Consider the following 18,465-nt stretch of genomic DNA (forward strand, 5'->3'; position numbering starts at 1 on the left):
GTATAAAAATAAAAAATTGGTCTAAAATATTGAATAATATTGATAAAAAGTATTAGCTCATTAATGTGTTTTTTTATCTATACATATTATATTCATTCCTTATAAAAGAGCTTAATACATTAGAGTAGTATAATAGGATAAAATCATGCGAATGAGGGATACCCACATAAATAAAATATTGTTTAAAAATTAAACAACATTTTTTCTAGTAAATACTAATTTTCAGTTTGTCTCTGATACTCTTTCGTGAACTCCATGACCAAGAAGAGAATGAAGTCAACTGCGTTTCTTTCTCTTAGAAGATTAGGAGGTTTCAAACTTGCCAATATTTTCAAAAAAGGGTAGCTGCCAATCGAATGCTTTTCTTTTAAATGGATCGTCTTCTTGTCTCCAAAACCATGTTGAACCATCTTTGCCAGAGCTGTTTCAACCAATCTGCACAAACGTAGGAACCCATTTCTATTTTACTCCACACCAATTTAGCTTTTGGATATTAAATTGGAGAACACATCAACAATATAATAAGAATTTTACTCTATTGAGGCATGACCATGTGGGGAGACCTTTATGAAATACTTTCCAGAAAAAGGCTCGGATCTTTAGAGGATAGCAAAACTCCCATAATAAATTTCAAAATCTTTTTTATCGACTGCTGGTCTTTTAGTGGTAAAATTTATAGAATGCAATTCTATAACCTAAAGTTATCGTGTACTTGCCACTTCTCTCATCCTTCTAGGTTATCACATCTTCCTCTTCTTCTAAAATTCGTGTTAGCAAAATTTTGTTTGCAATCTATGCTTCAAAATTACTTCTAATTAAATCTTCATTCTATTGCCTATTGTTAATGATTAGTTGGCCAATCTATTGGAAATTAAATTTTGTATTGCTCTACCTATTAGTTGATATAGGACCTATAAAATGAATCCATGAATCTTCAAATATTTTAATTTAGTTGCCTCTTTTAATCTGCCATTGTAATCTATTTTCTAAAATTTTTTGCCATTCTAAAATGCTTCCTCAGGTCCAGGAGGGATTTTGACTTGGTGTTGCCCTTAGAACAGAGGAATATCGAAAATACTTGCTCTTGTATAATCTATTGATTAGAGAATCAGGTTTTGTCAGAGTCCTCCAACTTTGTTTAACCAACATAGCTAAATTAAAAACTTTTAGATTCTTAAAACTCAAACTACCTGACTTTTTAGCGCGACACATAACATCCTAACTCACCCATTGTAATTTTTTCTCTAAGCAAACCCTTTAACCCCATCAAAAGTTTATGGTATATTTTTGGATATCTTTTAGTAAGGTGTCAAGAAGTTTAAAACAGCTAAAAGTATACATAGGTATTACAGTTGCCACAACCTTTATCAGCACTTTCTTTATCATTGACTGATAATGCCTGTAACTTCTTCTTCACTTTACCTTGATGTAACCAAAGTCTTCCTCTTCAAATTCTGAATTATTGTCAGTAAACCTTAATATTTATTTTGGTTTTCAATATTTAAAATTTGTAGAATCTATGCCAAAATATCGCGAATATGATTTGGAGTGTTTCTATTAAAAAAATTAATAATTTTAAAATATTTACAATTTGACCACTGATTTTACTATAATCATCCAAAACATAAATATTAGTTTATTCTAGCCAAAACTGAAAACATATCTTATAAATGTGTATATTTAGATTTTTTTTTTCTATCGCTATAAACTAAAGCATGCCATGTTTTTACTGGGTTTGATTTACATAAAAAAAAGATGCATATATCTAAAGGTTCACACTCAAATACAGTATAAGAAGGTACATAACATACAGAGTAAATAATAAAAAAAACCCACAAAACAATATTTATTTTTTTCTTCCGTATTTTTGCACATTTTTAATATGTATCAAAATAAACACCATTTCTAAAGTCAAGGATAACATTAACATAGTTATCAACCCAAGTTATACAAAAAGAAAAAAATATACAGGTGTACTATGCAACTTTTTTTTACCCCCTTCCCACTGTGTATAATCTTATATTTTAGCGGTTATTGTGTAGGCACATTTTATGATAATTATCCTATGCTAAAGTAACGTTCATATATATTGAGAAAATAACAGCAAAACTTAGATAAGACAAGATAAGAGTAATAAGGACTAGTGTAAGTATAACAAAGAGAAAAGTTCTATTGACTCCTAAGATTACTAACATCAAGTCATTAATATTACTCTCCTAGTCTCCTTATTGTGAATGTTCTTCTTAGAAACTGAGGGACCTGAAATAGTTGTTAGTGTAATGTGTGTCAAGTTATTAACAACTAACAAGCCAATGCAATGATGAAACTATACTGTTCAACAAAGACACGCAACAAACTTGAAAGATATGTTGTGTTGTCATATAAAGTTACAATGTGATTCAAAGGACACAAAAATTGCTTTCAATGATTCTCCAATGTTAGTTCACCAAATTCAAAAGTTAGAAGATATTCCCTTCCCACTGCTGAAAGTTAATGAATTTCAATCTATTGTCAACATTTGAGGGCCAAGGGGAGAGAATGGAAAAGGGAAAAAGATAAAGAAGAGCAAAAATCAAAATCTGGCCCATGCAGGTCTCGAACCTGCGACCTTCGCGTTATTAGCACGACGCTCTAACCAACTGAGCTAATAGGCCAGCTGTTATTAATGAACGAAAATATTTTATATAACAAATAACAATGCGACGTTAAGAAGAATTCTTGCTATCAAATCAAACATATCATCTCATAGATTTATTCACAATTTCGGGTATCTCAGTCATTTATGAGCAACGAAGTTATTTAACATTGTGGGTTTGTAACAACCTTTCTGTGAGAATTAGAGGGCACGTGGGGAACTAAAGCCAATTTACATGCTTTTCAAGGCTGTGTTATGTTGGACTTGTTTGTCCTGCCCTAACATTCTCCTTTCATATATGATCTCTTGCCATTCATTTTCTTCTTAAGTTACATTTGAAATCACATTTAACAAAATCATAGGAAAATTAATTGAAAAATTAACATTTTAGCATAGCGTGAATGTAGTCCACATGGCTAGAAAAAGTTCCAATGACAATTTCAAAATAAAAAATAATTTATTACCCTAAATCCGGTTGTTTAACTAATGTCACTCTTTTTTAAATTTATTACTAAATTGTCACAATTTTCAAATTATTTATTTATATGCCATTGTTTATGGCACAAATATTAAATTTGGAGTTGAAAAAATGAACACTTCCATATGTTCTAATTTATAACCACCTCTCCCTCACTTCCTTCCCCTTAACACAAAGACCTCACAGACTGCTATTATCACCTCTGCCACCACCACCAACACCACCCTCTTCCATCTATCTATCTCCCTCCACTCAATTCGTTCTTTTTTACTATTATTTACTTTTTAAAGTTCTAAGTCTGCTGATATTAATTTTTACTTGTATTTTATGGTGGTAGTTTGAGATAGTAGTGAAAGATAATGGAAAACCAGTGGTTGCGGTGATTGTTGTTAAGTTGAACAAGTGATCAATCATGTAAAGAACTAGTGAGCCAAGAATGTTGCAACAGATTACAAGCCTTCATTAATAACAACATAGATTGGTTTATTTCATAAGATTCTTTTGGAGCCCAACTGTGGTCAGACTTCAACAAAAGCAATCTTCAAATCTCCGTTCTTAGTTACAATCATCAGGCTTGTATCACATTGAATAGCAGCTCCATCCATGGTTCTTTTGCTAATCATCCTTGGCACCAAAATGATCTCCAAACAAGGAAGAAGGAATCGGAGGAATGTAAGCAGGAGTGAGCTAACAACACATGCAAATAACAAAGACCAGTAAAAAGATTTAACTATATAAGATGGATGGCCTCAGAGGTAGTGACAATTTAAGATTTCATCAGATACATATATCTGATAATACGTGCAATAGAATACATCATTGGCCAAACCATTACTAAGGTGTCTGCATTAAGCAAAGGCCAAGTATAATTTGAAAATTGATTTAAAAGTTAAAACAATTGGTTTTTTAATAGAGTAAAAACAATAACATACATATGTTGAAAAACAAAATACATTTTAACATCAGGTTCATTGACAAATGAAAAATCAACAGAAAGATTGTAGATTTTATATGAACGCATCAGAGAGATTCCCATTTTAGACTAAGTCATCACTCTCCTTAGAGTGCTGATGTCCCTGTCTATTTGTCATCATTTGCGAATAGTAAGAAATACTGCATTTGCAAGCTTAAACATGGATTTTTCACACACTACCTCAGTTTCACTAATAACGAACCCAGAGATCGTAACTATAATTCAACCAGAGAAATAATAAATGAGAAAAAAAAAAGAAAAAACTTGAATTCAATTCTTCACACAAGTAGAATGCCAGTTTCAATTTTTTAAAAATCCAATAACGCAGAATATGCATTGCTAAATAGATTAAAAAAATAGAGCTTCCTATTATGAAGATGTGAAAAAAGGGGGAAAAACAAAATAGTGAAAGAAAAAGCGGGTGCCTCAGCTCAAAGTTGATATCATCGAATTAAATCTCGAAGTATATTTAACACCATCACTGGCACATATCACGGGATCAAAATAATGTTGCGATCGAATAATAAGCATTTGTTGTTAAATGTAAAACCACGATGTCAGTGTTCTTTTCCCCTGGTAAATAAGGGGTGAAATTAGAGACGGAGATGAAGAATAAAAACAGCATTGAAAGAGAAACCAGTAATGAAGCTCAAGGAAAATCCTTGACGGCTTTTGGTTCTGCCCTGCAGTTTTAGGGATTTCAGATTCTCGGATTTATAGGAGAGAGAGAGAGAGAGAGATTAGGGTTTCAGAAGGGGGCGCGTTAAGTTGTTATGCAGCAGTTTGCTTTTGTTTTTCTTATCTTAGTAGGGAACTTGGGTTGGGTCCAAATGGCAATAGAAATTGAATCGTTAATTAACTAGGCCTGTCAACAACAATCAGCTTAATGGATAGCCAACATAAAAAAAAAAAGAAAGAACATGATGGAGGAAATTCTTTGGGCTCCGCCCCTTCCTTTTACTGAAAAATTTAGTGAGTTTGAGAAGTAAGAACTTACCGACCAAAAAAAAAAAAAGAAGTAAGAACTTCTGCTATTTGAACAAAAACATTATCTTTTGAAAAAAAATCTTTATTTTAAACTCAATTTGATAGTTTAAAATGATTTTAGCATATTAGTGAAATCAAGTATGCTACGTGTACATTAAAATCAGTCATTAGAATAAATTATATGTTAAAATACAAAATACACATTAAATATTACTTACAAAATCATTTAACTGCAGTTTGTTAGTTAGTTTCAAGTAGTTAGTATAATTCAGCAAGTGATAGAGTTAGTTAGAGCTAATTGAGATATTTATTAGAGTAGGTTATCAGATACAGTGGCTGCATAATTAGTTAGGTGTATACATATGTATATAAGACAAATGAGCCTACAGTGAATGATGAGTTTTGCCACTTATTGATTTAGCTTCTATCTTGCAAATTTCTCTCCTTTGATCTTCCAATTTCACACACTCTCAAGCTACTCTTACAGCACTTTCAAAAACATGTTCAACAATATATTTCAAACAAGTTTCAATCAAACAAATACTAACTCAAATCAATTAGGATGTCAATGCCCTATCAAAAATGTTTTTCTTGAAAATTTTTATTAAATTAACTAAGCTTATTATTTGTATGCAAAGACATGCAATAAACTAAGAAAGAATGCAATTAAAGCTCTAAAATATATACAAACTAAGAAAAAATAAAATGTGAAAGTGTTTAGGATTTAGAAATTGTCACCTAAGATTACTGATCGGTGACAACCTCCCCACACTTAAAGGCTTGCACAGTCCTCCATGCATTCAAAGGTGACCAATGGGGGGTACGGCGACTTCACAAGTTTCCACCTTCAACTGGTGGATCAACCGGCTGCTGCGTGCTCTTTCTCCCACTTCCCTTGTTGCTTACGATGAATCATTCATGAAAAAGTGGAAATAACACCATAAGACAAGTAAATGCAAGAATAATGAAGCATAGATTGTTGGAATGAGGTAATGATCACTAAATTGAGTGAGTGAGTTGGTTTGTGACATGAAAGAAACAAGTGTGTGAATTCTAAGTTGCGCGGTTTAAAACACACATAATAGCAAAGAAAGCTATGTCACAATTACACAAAAAAAACATGCACTTTACTCATTCTAGTGTGCATGAAATGCTTTAAAGAAAATTTGTAGGTTAAGATAAACAAACAAGTAATAAAGAAGTATAAAAGTATTCAAGAAAGAATCAAAGAATTGTGAAATGGATCATGAAGCAACACCTAATTGACATGAAGTGAAAAACATGGCAAGCATAGTCCACAAAACTTAAAAAAAAGCTCAAAAAGTGTCATTAGGTAAGCTTATGATCCAATTTCACAATTTTTAATGTCAATGCATCAAATAGGTGACTTAAATAAAAATCAATCATAACAAGTATCACCTAACAAAAAATGATTCAACTAAGAACAAATTGCCTATCTATAGATAATGAGATCCAGTTACATGGTGGCCAAAACATGCAATTTAAAAATCTAAAAATATTCTTGAAGGTAATGTCATAAGTACTTGGTATGTGCAAAATTAAACATGAAAAACTCGATACCAAGTAACAAAGTATGACCTCAATAAAGACATCCAACAATAACTATCAATAACAACATCAGCAATTCAGCAATAATGTCTCAATAAAATCAGCAAATCATGGCAATCATCCAACACTTAGCACCAAAACAAAAAATTTAAACTGACTAACTAAACAAATAACTAACTAACTAACTAACTAACTAAATAACCAACTAAAGGAGAGCATGGTAGGTGGTGAATGATAGTGGTGGGTGGTAGTTGGAGGAGAGAAAGAAGAGAGGGGAAGAGGAAAGAAGAAAAGAAGTAGAGAGAAGAGGAGAAAAGAATAGTGTGAAATAGGGGAGGGGGTCACGCGTACGCGTGGGGGACGCGTGCGTGTGACTTGGGTGAAAACGGGAATCAACGACGCGTAGGGGATGCGTACGCGTGAAAGAGAGAAAATGGGGGGGTCACGCGTACGTGTTATGGGCCAAATTTAGAGGTTGTACGTTCGGACTATGTGTGCTAATGCCACAGGCAGAGGCCTTGAATTGAAGTGTGCCCATGCACAGGCCTGTGCCCACGCACAGAAAGGCAATTTTTTTTTTTTGAGAAAATGTGAAACGTCAAAATTCGACATCTGTGCGTACGCACACAGGGGCAAAAAGAAGGGGGATGCAAATGCACATGGCGTGCGAGCGCTCCAAACAGAGGGGGGATCATGAGTTTGCATACGCACAGGTAGGTGCGTACGCACAAAATGCAGAATTTGGGGAGGTGTACATGCGCACAAGTGTGTGCGCGCGCACATGCTCTGTTTTTTTCTAAAAAAAATTTAGTACTCTAAGACACCAAACATAACATCCAAAATAGCTTTTCCAACCGCAAAACTTATTCTACTCTAAAAATGCAAGATCAACACAAAAATTCTACCAAACTAAGCTAACTAAAAGAAGCAAAAATTCAACAAACAAATACTAAAGGAGAGGGAGAGTTAGAAAGATGTTACCAAGGTGGGGTGTCTCCCACCTAGCACTTTTATTTATTGTCTTTAAGATAGATAATTGGGAGAGCTCTTGCTATGGTGGCTTGTACTTGACTTCCCCACCAATGCTTAAATTTCCAATGTCCTCCAGGATCCCAATCCTAACCATTAACAAAAACAAAAGACAACCAAAAAGCAAACTATTTTTATATTAACATATTTACAATAGCTCATAACATAACACTATTGCAACTCTCCGACAACGGCGCCAAAAATTTGATGAAGGGCCTTAAGCAGGCTAGGAATTTTTCTCGAAATAAGTTTTGGCATTGCAAGTATAGTTCCCAACCCAACAACTGGCCAAGAATCAAATTTAAATCAAAGGATTATCACAATCAATACAAAATAATCGGGAGTTTTAAATCCCGGGTCGTCTTCCTTAGGAGTTGTAATGAAATGTTTAATTATTGGCTTTGAGGAAAATGGGGGTTTGATGGCAAGAGAAGCAAGAAATGTAAATAGCAAGAGAGTAAATGATCATGCAAGGAATTAAATGAAAGCAATTAAATTCAAAGGCAATTAATCAAGAGAAAAAGGGAATTCAAGTGCTAAAAATCTCTTGGCAAGGATTGAGAGTTAAGGTTGCCTATCCTAGCCATTGACCACAAACACATGATGATTATGAAGAGTTAATCCTACTTAGTCAACCCTACATCGAGGATAAGTCAAGTAGGCATAATTGATTTCAATCCACAAGTCCTAGTCAACTCTATTAATGGAAGACTTAGAGTTAGTGGAAACCAAATCAACTAACTACTCTAATGTATCAAACAAAAATGGACATCAAGGACTCAAGGGTCACCAAAGTCCTCAATTCTAAGTCAAGAGTGAAAAAAACGAAGCAAATATTAAGCCAAGCATTTTGTCAAACACTTGGTGTGCATGAAAATAAAATCAAATTGAATTGAAATGAAATGAAATTCTAAAGCTATCAAAAGCAAGAAAATAATAATAACAATTAAAAGAAGCAACAATTAACATGAAAACATAAATTGCATTAATTGAAATTAAAATTAACAAGAGTATCCATAAACATGAAAGTGACAAAATTGAGAAATTAACAAGATAAACTAAGGAAATTAAGACAATAGAACAAAAAAAGGTAGAAGAAACTAGATGAAAATAAGAATTAAAAATAAAAATTACAAAGAAATTAAGCTAAAAACCCTAATTTCTTGAGAGAGGGGGGAGCTTCTCTGTCTAGAAAATGACCTACATGATATTAAACTATACCTAATTGCTCCCCCCTTCATTCCTCTTCACTTTGACTTGAAATAGCTTCAAAAATGAGTTGGACTGGGTTTTGGAGGTCCAGAATTTGCCCCCAACGATTTACAATTAATGAGCTCACGTGACACAGGTCACGCACACACGTGGGTTACGCGTACGCATCACCTGACGAAATTCATCCTCACGCGTACGCGTGGGTCACGCACACGTGTCGCCAAGCTCGCACTTGTGTGTGCGCACGCATCACTATGCGCACGCACAGATGCTGAATCTTTCAAACTCTATTTCCTCATGGTTTCTTTTCTTTTGCATGCTCTTTTTCTCACTTCTTCAACCCATACTTGCCTTAAAAACCTGAAATCACTTAGCAAACACATCAAGGCATCAAATGGGATTAAAGTGAATAAAATTTAGCAATTAAAAGGCCTAAAGAGCATGTTTTTACTTTCAAGCACAATTTAAGAAGAAATCATGAAACTATGCTATTTCAATGGATAAGTGTAAGAAAAGTTGATGAAATCCACCCAAATAGAACAAATAAATATCATAAAATGTATATTTATCACATAGTTTTGACCGAGTGTAAATAATTTTCTAAGAGTGGATCTCGTACTTGAAAGTACCCATTTACTTGTTGTACTACTAGGAGTGAATCGCAGTACACCTTTAAGCTTGTGACTTCTACTCCCCTGGCTAGCCTTAGGCCTGCCAGTAGAGCTTCATATTCCACTTGTGGTTGTTGGTTGTTTCAAAGAGGAATTTGATTGATTGTTCGGCTCGAACTCCAGTATTGTCTTTCAGAAGGATGCCTGCTCCACATCTGTTTTCATTTGATGCTTCATCTATGTATAGTTCCCATGTCTTGGGTATTTCTTCTTTGTTTGTGAACTCCAAGATGAAGTCGGCCAATGCTTGGGCATTAGGTGATCCTCGTGATTGGTATGAAATATCGAATTCAGAGAGCTCTATCGCCCATTTTGTGAGTCGGCCTGCTAAGGCTGGTCGTGACAATATTTGTCGCAGGGGGTGTCCAGTCCGAACTATTATTGGATATGATTGAAAGTAATGTCGTAGGCGCCGAGCAGTAATGACTAATCCAAACGCTAATTTTTCTATCATCGGGTATCTGGTCTCGGCATCTTGTAAGACTTTGCTCACGAAGTATACTGGGTGTTGATCTTTTCCTGTTTCTGTTACAAGCACGGAGCTAACCGTGTTAGTGAAAATTAAAAGGAATAGGAAAAGTGGTTTACCTTGTTGTGATTTTTTATTGTAGGTGGGGACCCTAGGATTTGTTTGAGTTCGACGAAGGCCTTTTCACATTCTCCCATCCAGATGAACTTGTAAGCTTTCTTCATTATGTTGAAGAAATAGTATGATCTGGCGGTTGCCATTGGTAGAAATCGGGACAGGGCAGCTAGACGACCTTTGAGGCATTGCACTTCCTTGATAGTTTGAGGTGACTGCATGTTTATGACAGCTTGGCACTTGTCGGGGTTGACTTCTATTTCCCTGTTTGTAAGCAGGAATCCAAGGAATTTACCTTTTTGTACTCCGAATGCACATTTTTCTAGGTTTAGCCTCATATTGTATTTTCTGAACTGTTGAAATACCTCTTGAAGATCAGCTTCACGTTATTTTTCTGAGCTTGACTTGACAACCATATCGTCGACATAAATCTCGATGTTTCGTCCAACTTGATCCTTGAACACTTTGTCCATCAGTCTTTGATAGGTTGTCCCTGCATTTTTTAGTCCAAAAGGCATTACTTTATAGCAAAAGTTACCTTGGTAAGTTATAAATGCCGTCTTGTCTTCGTCATTTGGGTGCATTTTTATTTGGTTGTAACCGGAATATGCATCCATGAAGCTGAGCACTTGATATCTTGAGGTTTCATCTACTAGCCTGTCAATGTTCGGCAGTGGATAGGAATCCTTCGGGCAAGCTTTATTCAAATCCGTAAAATCTACACACATTTGCCATTTTCCCGAGCTTTTCTTGACCATCACTACATTCACTAGCCACGAGGAAAAGTGAATTTCTCAGATGAAGCCTGCATCAAGTAATTTTTGTACTTCTACTGCTGCGGCATTTCTTCTTTCCGTGCCCAGATTTTGCTTCTTTTATCTTACAGGTCAGGTGTTAGGATTGACTGCCAACTTGTGACATATAAAGTTTGGATCGATCCCTGGCATATCAGCAGGGGTCCATGCAAATAGGTCGGCACTGGTCTCTAGTATGTCTACCAATTTTGTTTTGTTCCTGCAAAAAAAAGCAGATCCAATGTTAGTGAACTGATTTATTTGTCCAAGTTGTACCTTTTCCAGGTCGTCCATTGGGGCGGGGCGACTATTGTTGTCTCTTAGGTCAATCTCGGCCAGAGTTGGAATGCTTTCCAAGTTGTACACATAATGGATTCTTGGAATGGTCTCCTTTGAGACGGTCTTCAAACCTGCATTAGAACATTGTCTGGCTTCCTTGTGGTTAACATGCATTGTTGCCACTATGTTATCCTGCACAGGAAACTTAACACACAGATGAATTTTGGAAACAATAGCTCCAAAAGAATCGAGGGACGGACATCCCAAAATAACATTATAAGGGCTAACGCAGTCGACTACTAAAAATTGAATATCTAATATTTTTGAGTTTGGGGGTTCCCCCAATGTCGTTCTTAGCCATACATAACCTGATACGGGAACTCTTTTTCCGGAGAACCCTACCAATTCTCCGCTTGATATTTGCAATGCCTTGTCACTTAGTTGCATCTTTTTGAATGTGGAGTAGAACAAGACGTTGGCACTACTTCCTGGGTCGAGCAGGACCTTTTTTACTGTTAGCTCTCCTACTCGCATTAAGATCACCACTTGATCGTCTAAATTTGGGGATTGATATTGAAAGTCAGCAGCATCGAAACTGATCTGGGCGGATAAGGTTGGGGTTGGCAGGCCTTGATAATATCCTTCCATTGTCATCATAGATCGGTAGCTTCTCTTTCTGGCTGTATTAGTAGCTCCACCTCCAGCGAAACCACCTGAAATGTAATTTATAATTCCCTTAGAAGTAGGGGTTTCGATCGGTCCATGCCATGTCCCTTTTTCTTTGCGATCTGAGCTATAGCTCGACCTCTCTGTATCCCTGGTTGGTTCTTTTTGGTTTCTAGAAGTGACGTATTTGTCCAATAGGCCTTGCCTTGCTAATCTTTCTAGCAGATCTCTGGCTACGATGCATGCATCTGTGGTGTGGTCGAACTTTTGGTGAAATGCACAATGTTTACTTCTATCAACGTACTTCTGGTATTGTTATGTTTCTGCTTTGCTCGGTAGTTTTATCAGCTTGTTGTGTAGTATCTCCTTAATGATGTCCTCTCTTCGAGTGTTGAACCTGGTATATGAATCAAACTTTGAGGTTAGTTTGAAAGGCTTTTTAGAGTCCTTATTTTAGGACCTGTGAGGTTTTTCCTCTTCCTTCCGAGATGGTGATTTTCATTCCTCCGAGCTTCGCGTAATTCCTCGATTTCGATCTGGTCGATTGCTTTTTCTCTGAATTCCTCCAATGTCTTTGGCTCTGCGACGGCTATTGCTTCCTGAAATTTTCCAGGTTGGAGACAACTTTTTATTGCGTGAAGTTGTACTTCCGAGTTAAGGCCTGAGATTTCCATGGCAGCCGTTGTGAAGTGCATCATCTAATCCTTCAAACTCTCTTGTTGTCCTTGTTTGATCGTATTGAGGTAATTTGAGTCTCGCACGTAGATTTTGGATGTTGCGAAGTGGTTTATGAACAATTTAGCGAACTCTTCAAAGCTTGATATCGACCTTGCAGGTAAGATGGGCACAAGATGGGATCGGAGTCGTTATTGAGAAACATCATAGATTCAAATTTAGTGACATGGAGTTTAGTATCTCCGATCTTCTTGTACGGTGTCAAAGTCATTGGAAGTGTAACATTTTTAGGCATTTTAAAACTCATTATTTCTTCCAAGAAAGGATTAATTCGTCGTCTTCCTGTTTTGGTAGGTGTTTCCCCGTCTTTGCATTTGATTCTAACTGATGATCTTCGTGTTGATCCTTATTGTCGTTCTTTCCTTCGATGTTGTTCTACATTGTTGCTAATGTTTTGGCCATTTGTTGGTTTTCTGCCAGTAGGGTAGCGTTAACAGCCAAGAAGTCGGCATTGGTCGGATTGATTTAAGGGGTCACTGAATGATCCGTCATGCTACAGTTCCTGAAAAAAAAAAAAAGTACAGGGTGGATATAATAATGTTTAGGTCGAAAAACTAGAAAGCAAGGCGTGGGTCCCACGGTGGGCGCCAAATATTCTGCCAAGGATACTCTTTTTGAACTATGTGTCAGCTGTGTGTTGATCCTAAAGCATCCGTAACTCGAACCGAACTGAGAGTATTATCGTGAACTTGCACTTACCTGCAAAAAGGACTCCGACGCCCAAATCAATAAAGAATTACTTTAAGAAAAGCGTGAATATATCGGTGAATTGTTTGTGTGATAGTCTTTTTTCTTGTTCTAACTATAGTCGGCCTTATGCTCGTTTTATAGTCTAGTTGGTGTTGAATAGATCCTCGACTTCAGCTGAGATCTTCGTGACCAATCTCGTGGCGAGATCGTGAACGGTGTTCTGTTAAGATGGAGTCATTTATTTATTTTTTAAAGCGAATCGTGTTGAGGTATAAGTCAGTTCCTCCGAAATAATACGGGGTACAGTACCATATCTAAAGTAGTTCTTTATTACTTTATATTATTCTTTTACTGTATGTAAAAAAATAGAGGCAATAAGTTAAAGATCTAATGTTTGATGATCTAATGTTTTATATCAGATAATATGTTAACTGTCATGAAGTACGTATGTGTCGAAGTATGATTGTTATGAGTTTTGTAAAAGTACGTACGAATATATTGCTAGATATTCTGATTAAGACAATATGTGTGTTTGTGTTGGATTGGAATACAACAAGAAGCACCGTTAAATGCAGTAAAGATATAATAGCCACATGTGCAAACAAGGATTGAATTGTTTTAGAGGCAAGTAAAGAAAAAGAAATTGTACAGTGTTTGTGAATGTCTTCATTCGGAAGATCAGAATAATGATTGACTCACCAAAGTTGAAACAGGGAAGATATCCTTCAAGAGTTGTAAGTGACGGTGGAAATAGATCTACATACTATGTTGAATATATGTTGATGAGTTCAAAGTGATTCCACACTTTATATATCTATTTTTTACATGATAATGTTTGATTTGTGTTCTCGATCGCCCAAAAAAATGGAAAATTAAGTGGTTGCTTCTTTTTCTTTTTCCATGTTTTTGTACCACATTCACATCGGTGCATAGCTAGATAGATATATGACCTGTCTTTGTTTCTGTCCATGTGCTGTCAACTATATATGAAATTATGAAGTATTGAAGCGTATGCGTACTAGCGTATTAAATATGAATTAAATAATAATATTTTATTTTGGATCAGCAAGCAACATGGGGATGTAGCTCAGATGGTAGAGCGCTCGCTTAGCATGCGAGAGGTACGGGGATCGATACCCCGCATCTCCACTTCAATAATTATTATAATTCACAAAAGAACCGACTTTTTTATATTTTTGTTCTATAATTTTTCGATTCAGAAATCATACCATGACATGCTTCTTTGTTTTATATACCGAAAGGGTCAAGCTAGCTATATACATATGCACTATGCACTAAGATCCAATTGCCGTAAATATGGAAACACGTGTTCGTTGCTGATGAGTACTCATTATTAGAAGAAGAGAATCGAAAACGAAACAGGACTTTAAATTTTGCTGCAAAGATACAAACTCAAACTGCTACAATTAAATTTAAAATTACAAGTTTACAACTCATATATGGTTCGGTTAAACTAGCTTAGTACGTAGTTGCCAATATTTTAATAATTTTTCCACATGAAACTACTAACTACTGTATGCGCGAGGTTTAATTTAGTTCAACTAGGGTTTAATTATAGGGTTTAATTATTCGAGTAGTGATAGGAGTCAGAGTCAACAAATTTTATGATTTGTAGTTATTATTAGTATTTTTAATGGTATAAAATTATATCTAATAATATAGAATTATTCACTTTTTTGTTGATTAAGTGATGGTCATATTTTAATAAAGAGAAATGCTAGGAGAATAATGACTTTATCTAATAATATGAACAATCACCAATCAAATAAAAACACACTACACTTTTAATTTGACTCTCTAAATTTTAATATTAAAATAACTATTCGTATACTAGTAAAATAAACATCCAATATATTTATTATTTACATTGTTTAATATTTTTATTGTTCACCTATATTTTTTCTTTAATAAAAATGCTAGTCTCCTAAAATTTCTCTTAATTATTTGTAGGTAATTTCAACTTAGTAAGTTTCACGTTAGCATTAATTTAATGGAATGAAATGTAATAAATGAGAGTGGTCGTGATGGTCCTCTAATTTAACTTTTGTTGGTAGAGTTATTATCAATCAACCACCGCCTCACCCACATGATTGAACTTGTTAGTAGAAAATTGGACCCAATTTGATTGATGTTCCAAATCAAAGCATGGTGGTACATACTATTTAATTAATTGAATTTGAAACAAGCTTGCAACCTGCCATGCAAATTGTGTAGTACTAGCTAGCATTGATTGAGAGTTGAGACTTGAGAGGAGCTAGCTGCTTGTGTTTTTTCCCCGTGTCCACCTCTATAACTTCTAACGCAATATATATAATCATTTACTTGATTAATTTCATTCCTATGATTCTAAACCATGCAATCTATCAAGCGTTTCAGGAATAAAAAAGGGGTTCAAATTCCACTCACTCTATGCATAGTTGGGTAACAAATTCACCAAATTTTGGTAACAATATATAGAAAGAAAGTAGTGTGTGGTGACAGTGACAGTTTTCACTACCACATACAAGAGCAAATTAAATTATGCACTCTTTAACTCAAAAACAAAACAAAGAAAGAAAGAAAATGATGAAAACCACGTGGTTTAAGGAAAATTTGAGCTGTCTGACTGTCTCAGCATAGAAAAATAGAACATCAACACTTGGCAAGATTAGAGTCCGATCCCCACACTTGACACAGTTATTACTATTTGGCCACAATGCAGCATCTATTTATTCCACTACCTTTTGCATTCTTCTTCCATAGTTCCATTTATTCTTCACTCCATTAACTGCTGCATGAAAGATGGGATTTTTGGGAGTTGTGTTGATGGGGTTTATTTTATTAGTAGGAGTAGGTGTTCATGGGAATGATGCTAATGGTAATAGTTGGTTGGATGCCCATGCAACCTTCTATGGTGGGGGTGATGCCTCTGCCACAGTGGGTATGTGCGTCACACTTTCCTATTTTTTAATGTTTATTATGGTTATATGAGTTATATATATGACAAGGTTTAAGGTTGATTTGACTAATTAAATTGCTAGACAAATTATTCTTTCATTTCAATAATAAGAGAGGGGAATCACAACACCTACAATAAAAGATTTTCAAAATCAACTGAATTTTGAAATTTTTACAAGGTAGAAGTGATTTCACAATATATTTCTAAATATACTCAATTCGAGGTATGTACTTTCTTTACTTCAATATCTAATATTATCATGAAACTATTTTTATAAAAATTTAAGAAATTAAAAAAATATATAAATAATTATATTTTTAATATGTCTTTCACACATAAGAATTTCTTTTAAATAATTCTTTTTTTCAATTTATGTGAATTTTATATAGACATTCTTTTACTTTTTTTTATTTGCTTTATATTTATTAATTTATTTTTGGATAATAAGAAACTAACTTTAAATTTTTTTGTCATAAAAAATTTAATTATATATCATAAAATTACTTACCTTATAAATTTAAGCATAGAGAAAAAAGCATTTGATTAAATATATCTCTAACAAATTACAAATATATTTTTAATCTTTTAGACAAGTAACACTTTTTCTTTCACTTAATAATTGATGTTATTAGAAATTAAGTAGAGGAATGGTAGGAGCTAGTAGATTTTGTAATTTATAGCCATAATTAGTCATCATTAATATTTTTAATGGTGTGAGATTACATCTAATAATATAAGATTATTCACTTTTTTTTTACTAGTTAAGTGCTTGTCAAATTTTAATAAAAGTGCTGCCTCTAAACTTTTTCATCCCATGTCTTCAATGACCCTTGAAATATTAGTTTTTCTCAATATTTGTGTGAGAATAACAACAAAATCTTGAATTTCTATCGTTTTGTGATTGATTTTAGGTGGAGCTTGTGGATATGGAAACCTGATTAGGCAAGGATATGGGACTGAAACAGCCGCTTTGAGCAGTGCATTGTTCAACAATGGCATGAGCTGTGGGGCATGTTTTGAGGTGAAGTGTGTGAGTGATCAAAGATGGTGCCTCCCTGGCTCAGTTGTGGTCACTGCCACCAATTTCTGTCCTCCAAACAATGCCCTCCCAAGCGATAACGGCGGTTGGTGCAACCCTCCCCTTCAACACTTTGATCTCTCTCAACCTGTCTTCCAACAAATTGCTCAATACAGAGCTGGCATAGTCTCTGTAGCTTATCGAAGGTAATTCTTTTTGCATAATCTATCATTTGTTGTTATTATATGATTGCAGAACAACGCAATGGTGATATTTTGCTTCAAAAGATTTTGTTAGAATTAGTGTGTCAAGTAAATTTAGGTTCCTTTTGTGATAAGAGCAGGGTCCCATGCCAAAGGAAAGGAGGCATCAGATTCACCATCAATGGCCATTCTTACTTCAACTTAGTCCTAATCACCAATGTTGGGGGTGCGGGCGACGTTACCGCGGTTTCCATCAAAGGATCAAGAACCGGTTGGCAACCAATGTCCAGGAACTGGGGTCAGAACTGGCAGAGCAATTCTTACCTCAATGGACAAAGCCTCTCCTTTAAGATCACCGCCAGCGACGGCCGCACCCTTGTCTCCAGTGATGTTGCCCCTCCTGGTTGGTCCTTTGGCCAGACCTTCACAGGCCAACAATTCCCTTAGGAGACACAATAACATAGATCCTTATTTCTCATACAATTACTACTATATTACCATTTATGGTTGATATTCAGTAGGATAAATTTATAATGCAGAGTAAAACAAATATAGGAGTAAGACATTAAGAGAAAATGGGAGGGGATTATTTTAAATTGTTCCTTATCATTTGGATTGTATTACAATAAGAGTTATGCGCTGCTTTCTAAAGGCAGTGGGGAGATTATCACCGGCCATTTTATCTTATTTTTTTGGTCTATTGTGAGGTTTAGTCAAGTTTGAAGCATGATTTTTGAGCTTAGCCAAGAATAACAAGAATATATATAATAAGAAGCATTTTTGCTGCAATGTTTATCTTAGCTAGTTATCAGCTTTAATTCCTTAACTAGTGTTCTGTGATAGATTATCTTTTCCTTGTTTCTGGATACACTGCATAAATTCTAGTTCTTGGTGCAGTTTGGCAGAAAAACATTGTTGTTTACCCTGATCTAAACAATAACTTGGTAATGGACTGGTTATGCTCTAAATATTGGACCTCAAACA

At 35.0% G+C, this 18,465-nt stretch overlaps 1 protein-coding gene and 4 non-coding genes across 5 annotated transcripts; 2 read left to right on the forward strand and 3 right to left on the reverse strand.

The window, feature by feature from the left end:
* Positions 1–2,580: 2,580 nt before the first annotated feature.
* On the reverse strand, positions 2,581–2,654 carry TRNAI-AAU (transfer RNA isoleucine (anticodon AAU)). The gene has a single exon. It is a non-coding gene; the product is annotated as a tRNA-Ile (tRNA).
* A 1,204-nt stretch (positions 2,655–3,858) lies between these two features.
* LOC112714882 (small nucleolar RNA snoR122) lies at positions 3,859–3,938 on the reverse strand. Its single transcript, XR_003159392.1, has one exon. It is a non-coding gene; the product is annotated as a small nucleolar RNA snoR122 (small nucleolar RNA).
* Positions 3,939–4,127: 189 nt separating this feature from the next.
* LOC112714709 (small nucleolar RNA R44/J54/Z268 family) lies at positions 4,128–4,214 on the reverse strand. Its single transcript, XR_003159332.1, has one exon. It is a non-coding gene; the product is annotated as a small nucleolar RNA R44/J54/Z268 family (small nucleolar RNA).
* Positions 4,215–14,377: 10,163 nt separating this feature from the next.
* Positions 14,378–14,450, forward strand: TRNAA-AGC (transfer RNA alanine (anticodon AGC)). The gene has a single exon. It is a non-coding gene; the product is annotated as a tRNA-Ala (tRNA).
* A 1,432-nt stretch (positions 14,451–15,882) lies between these two features.
* LOC112710156 (expansin-A10) lies at positions 15,883–18,270 on the forward strand. The gene is made up of 3 exons (XM_025762279.3): positions 15,883–16,242; positions 17,172–17,484; positions 17,622–18,270. The coding sequence occupies exons 1-3, from the start codon at positions 16,104–16,106 to the stop codon at positions 17,926–17,928; spliced, it is 759 nt and encodes a 252-aa protein (XP_025618064.1). The 5' UTR covers positions 15,883–16,103; the 3' UTR covers positions 17,929–18,270.
* Positions 18,271–18,465: the final 195 nt, after the last annotated feature.

The sequence above is a fragment of the Arachis hypogaea genome, chromosome 1 (genome assembly GCF_003086295.3).
Source record: "Arachis hypogaea cultivar Tifrunner chromosome 1, arahy.Tifrunner.gnm2.J5K5, whole genome shotgun sequence".
Classification (NCBI taxonomy): Eukaryota; Viridiplantae; Streptophyta; class Magnoliopsida; order Fabales; family Fabaceae; genus Arachis; species Arachis hypogaea.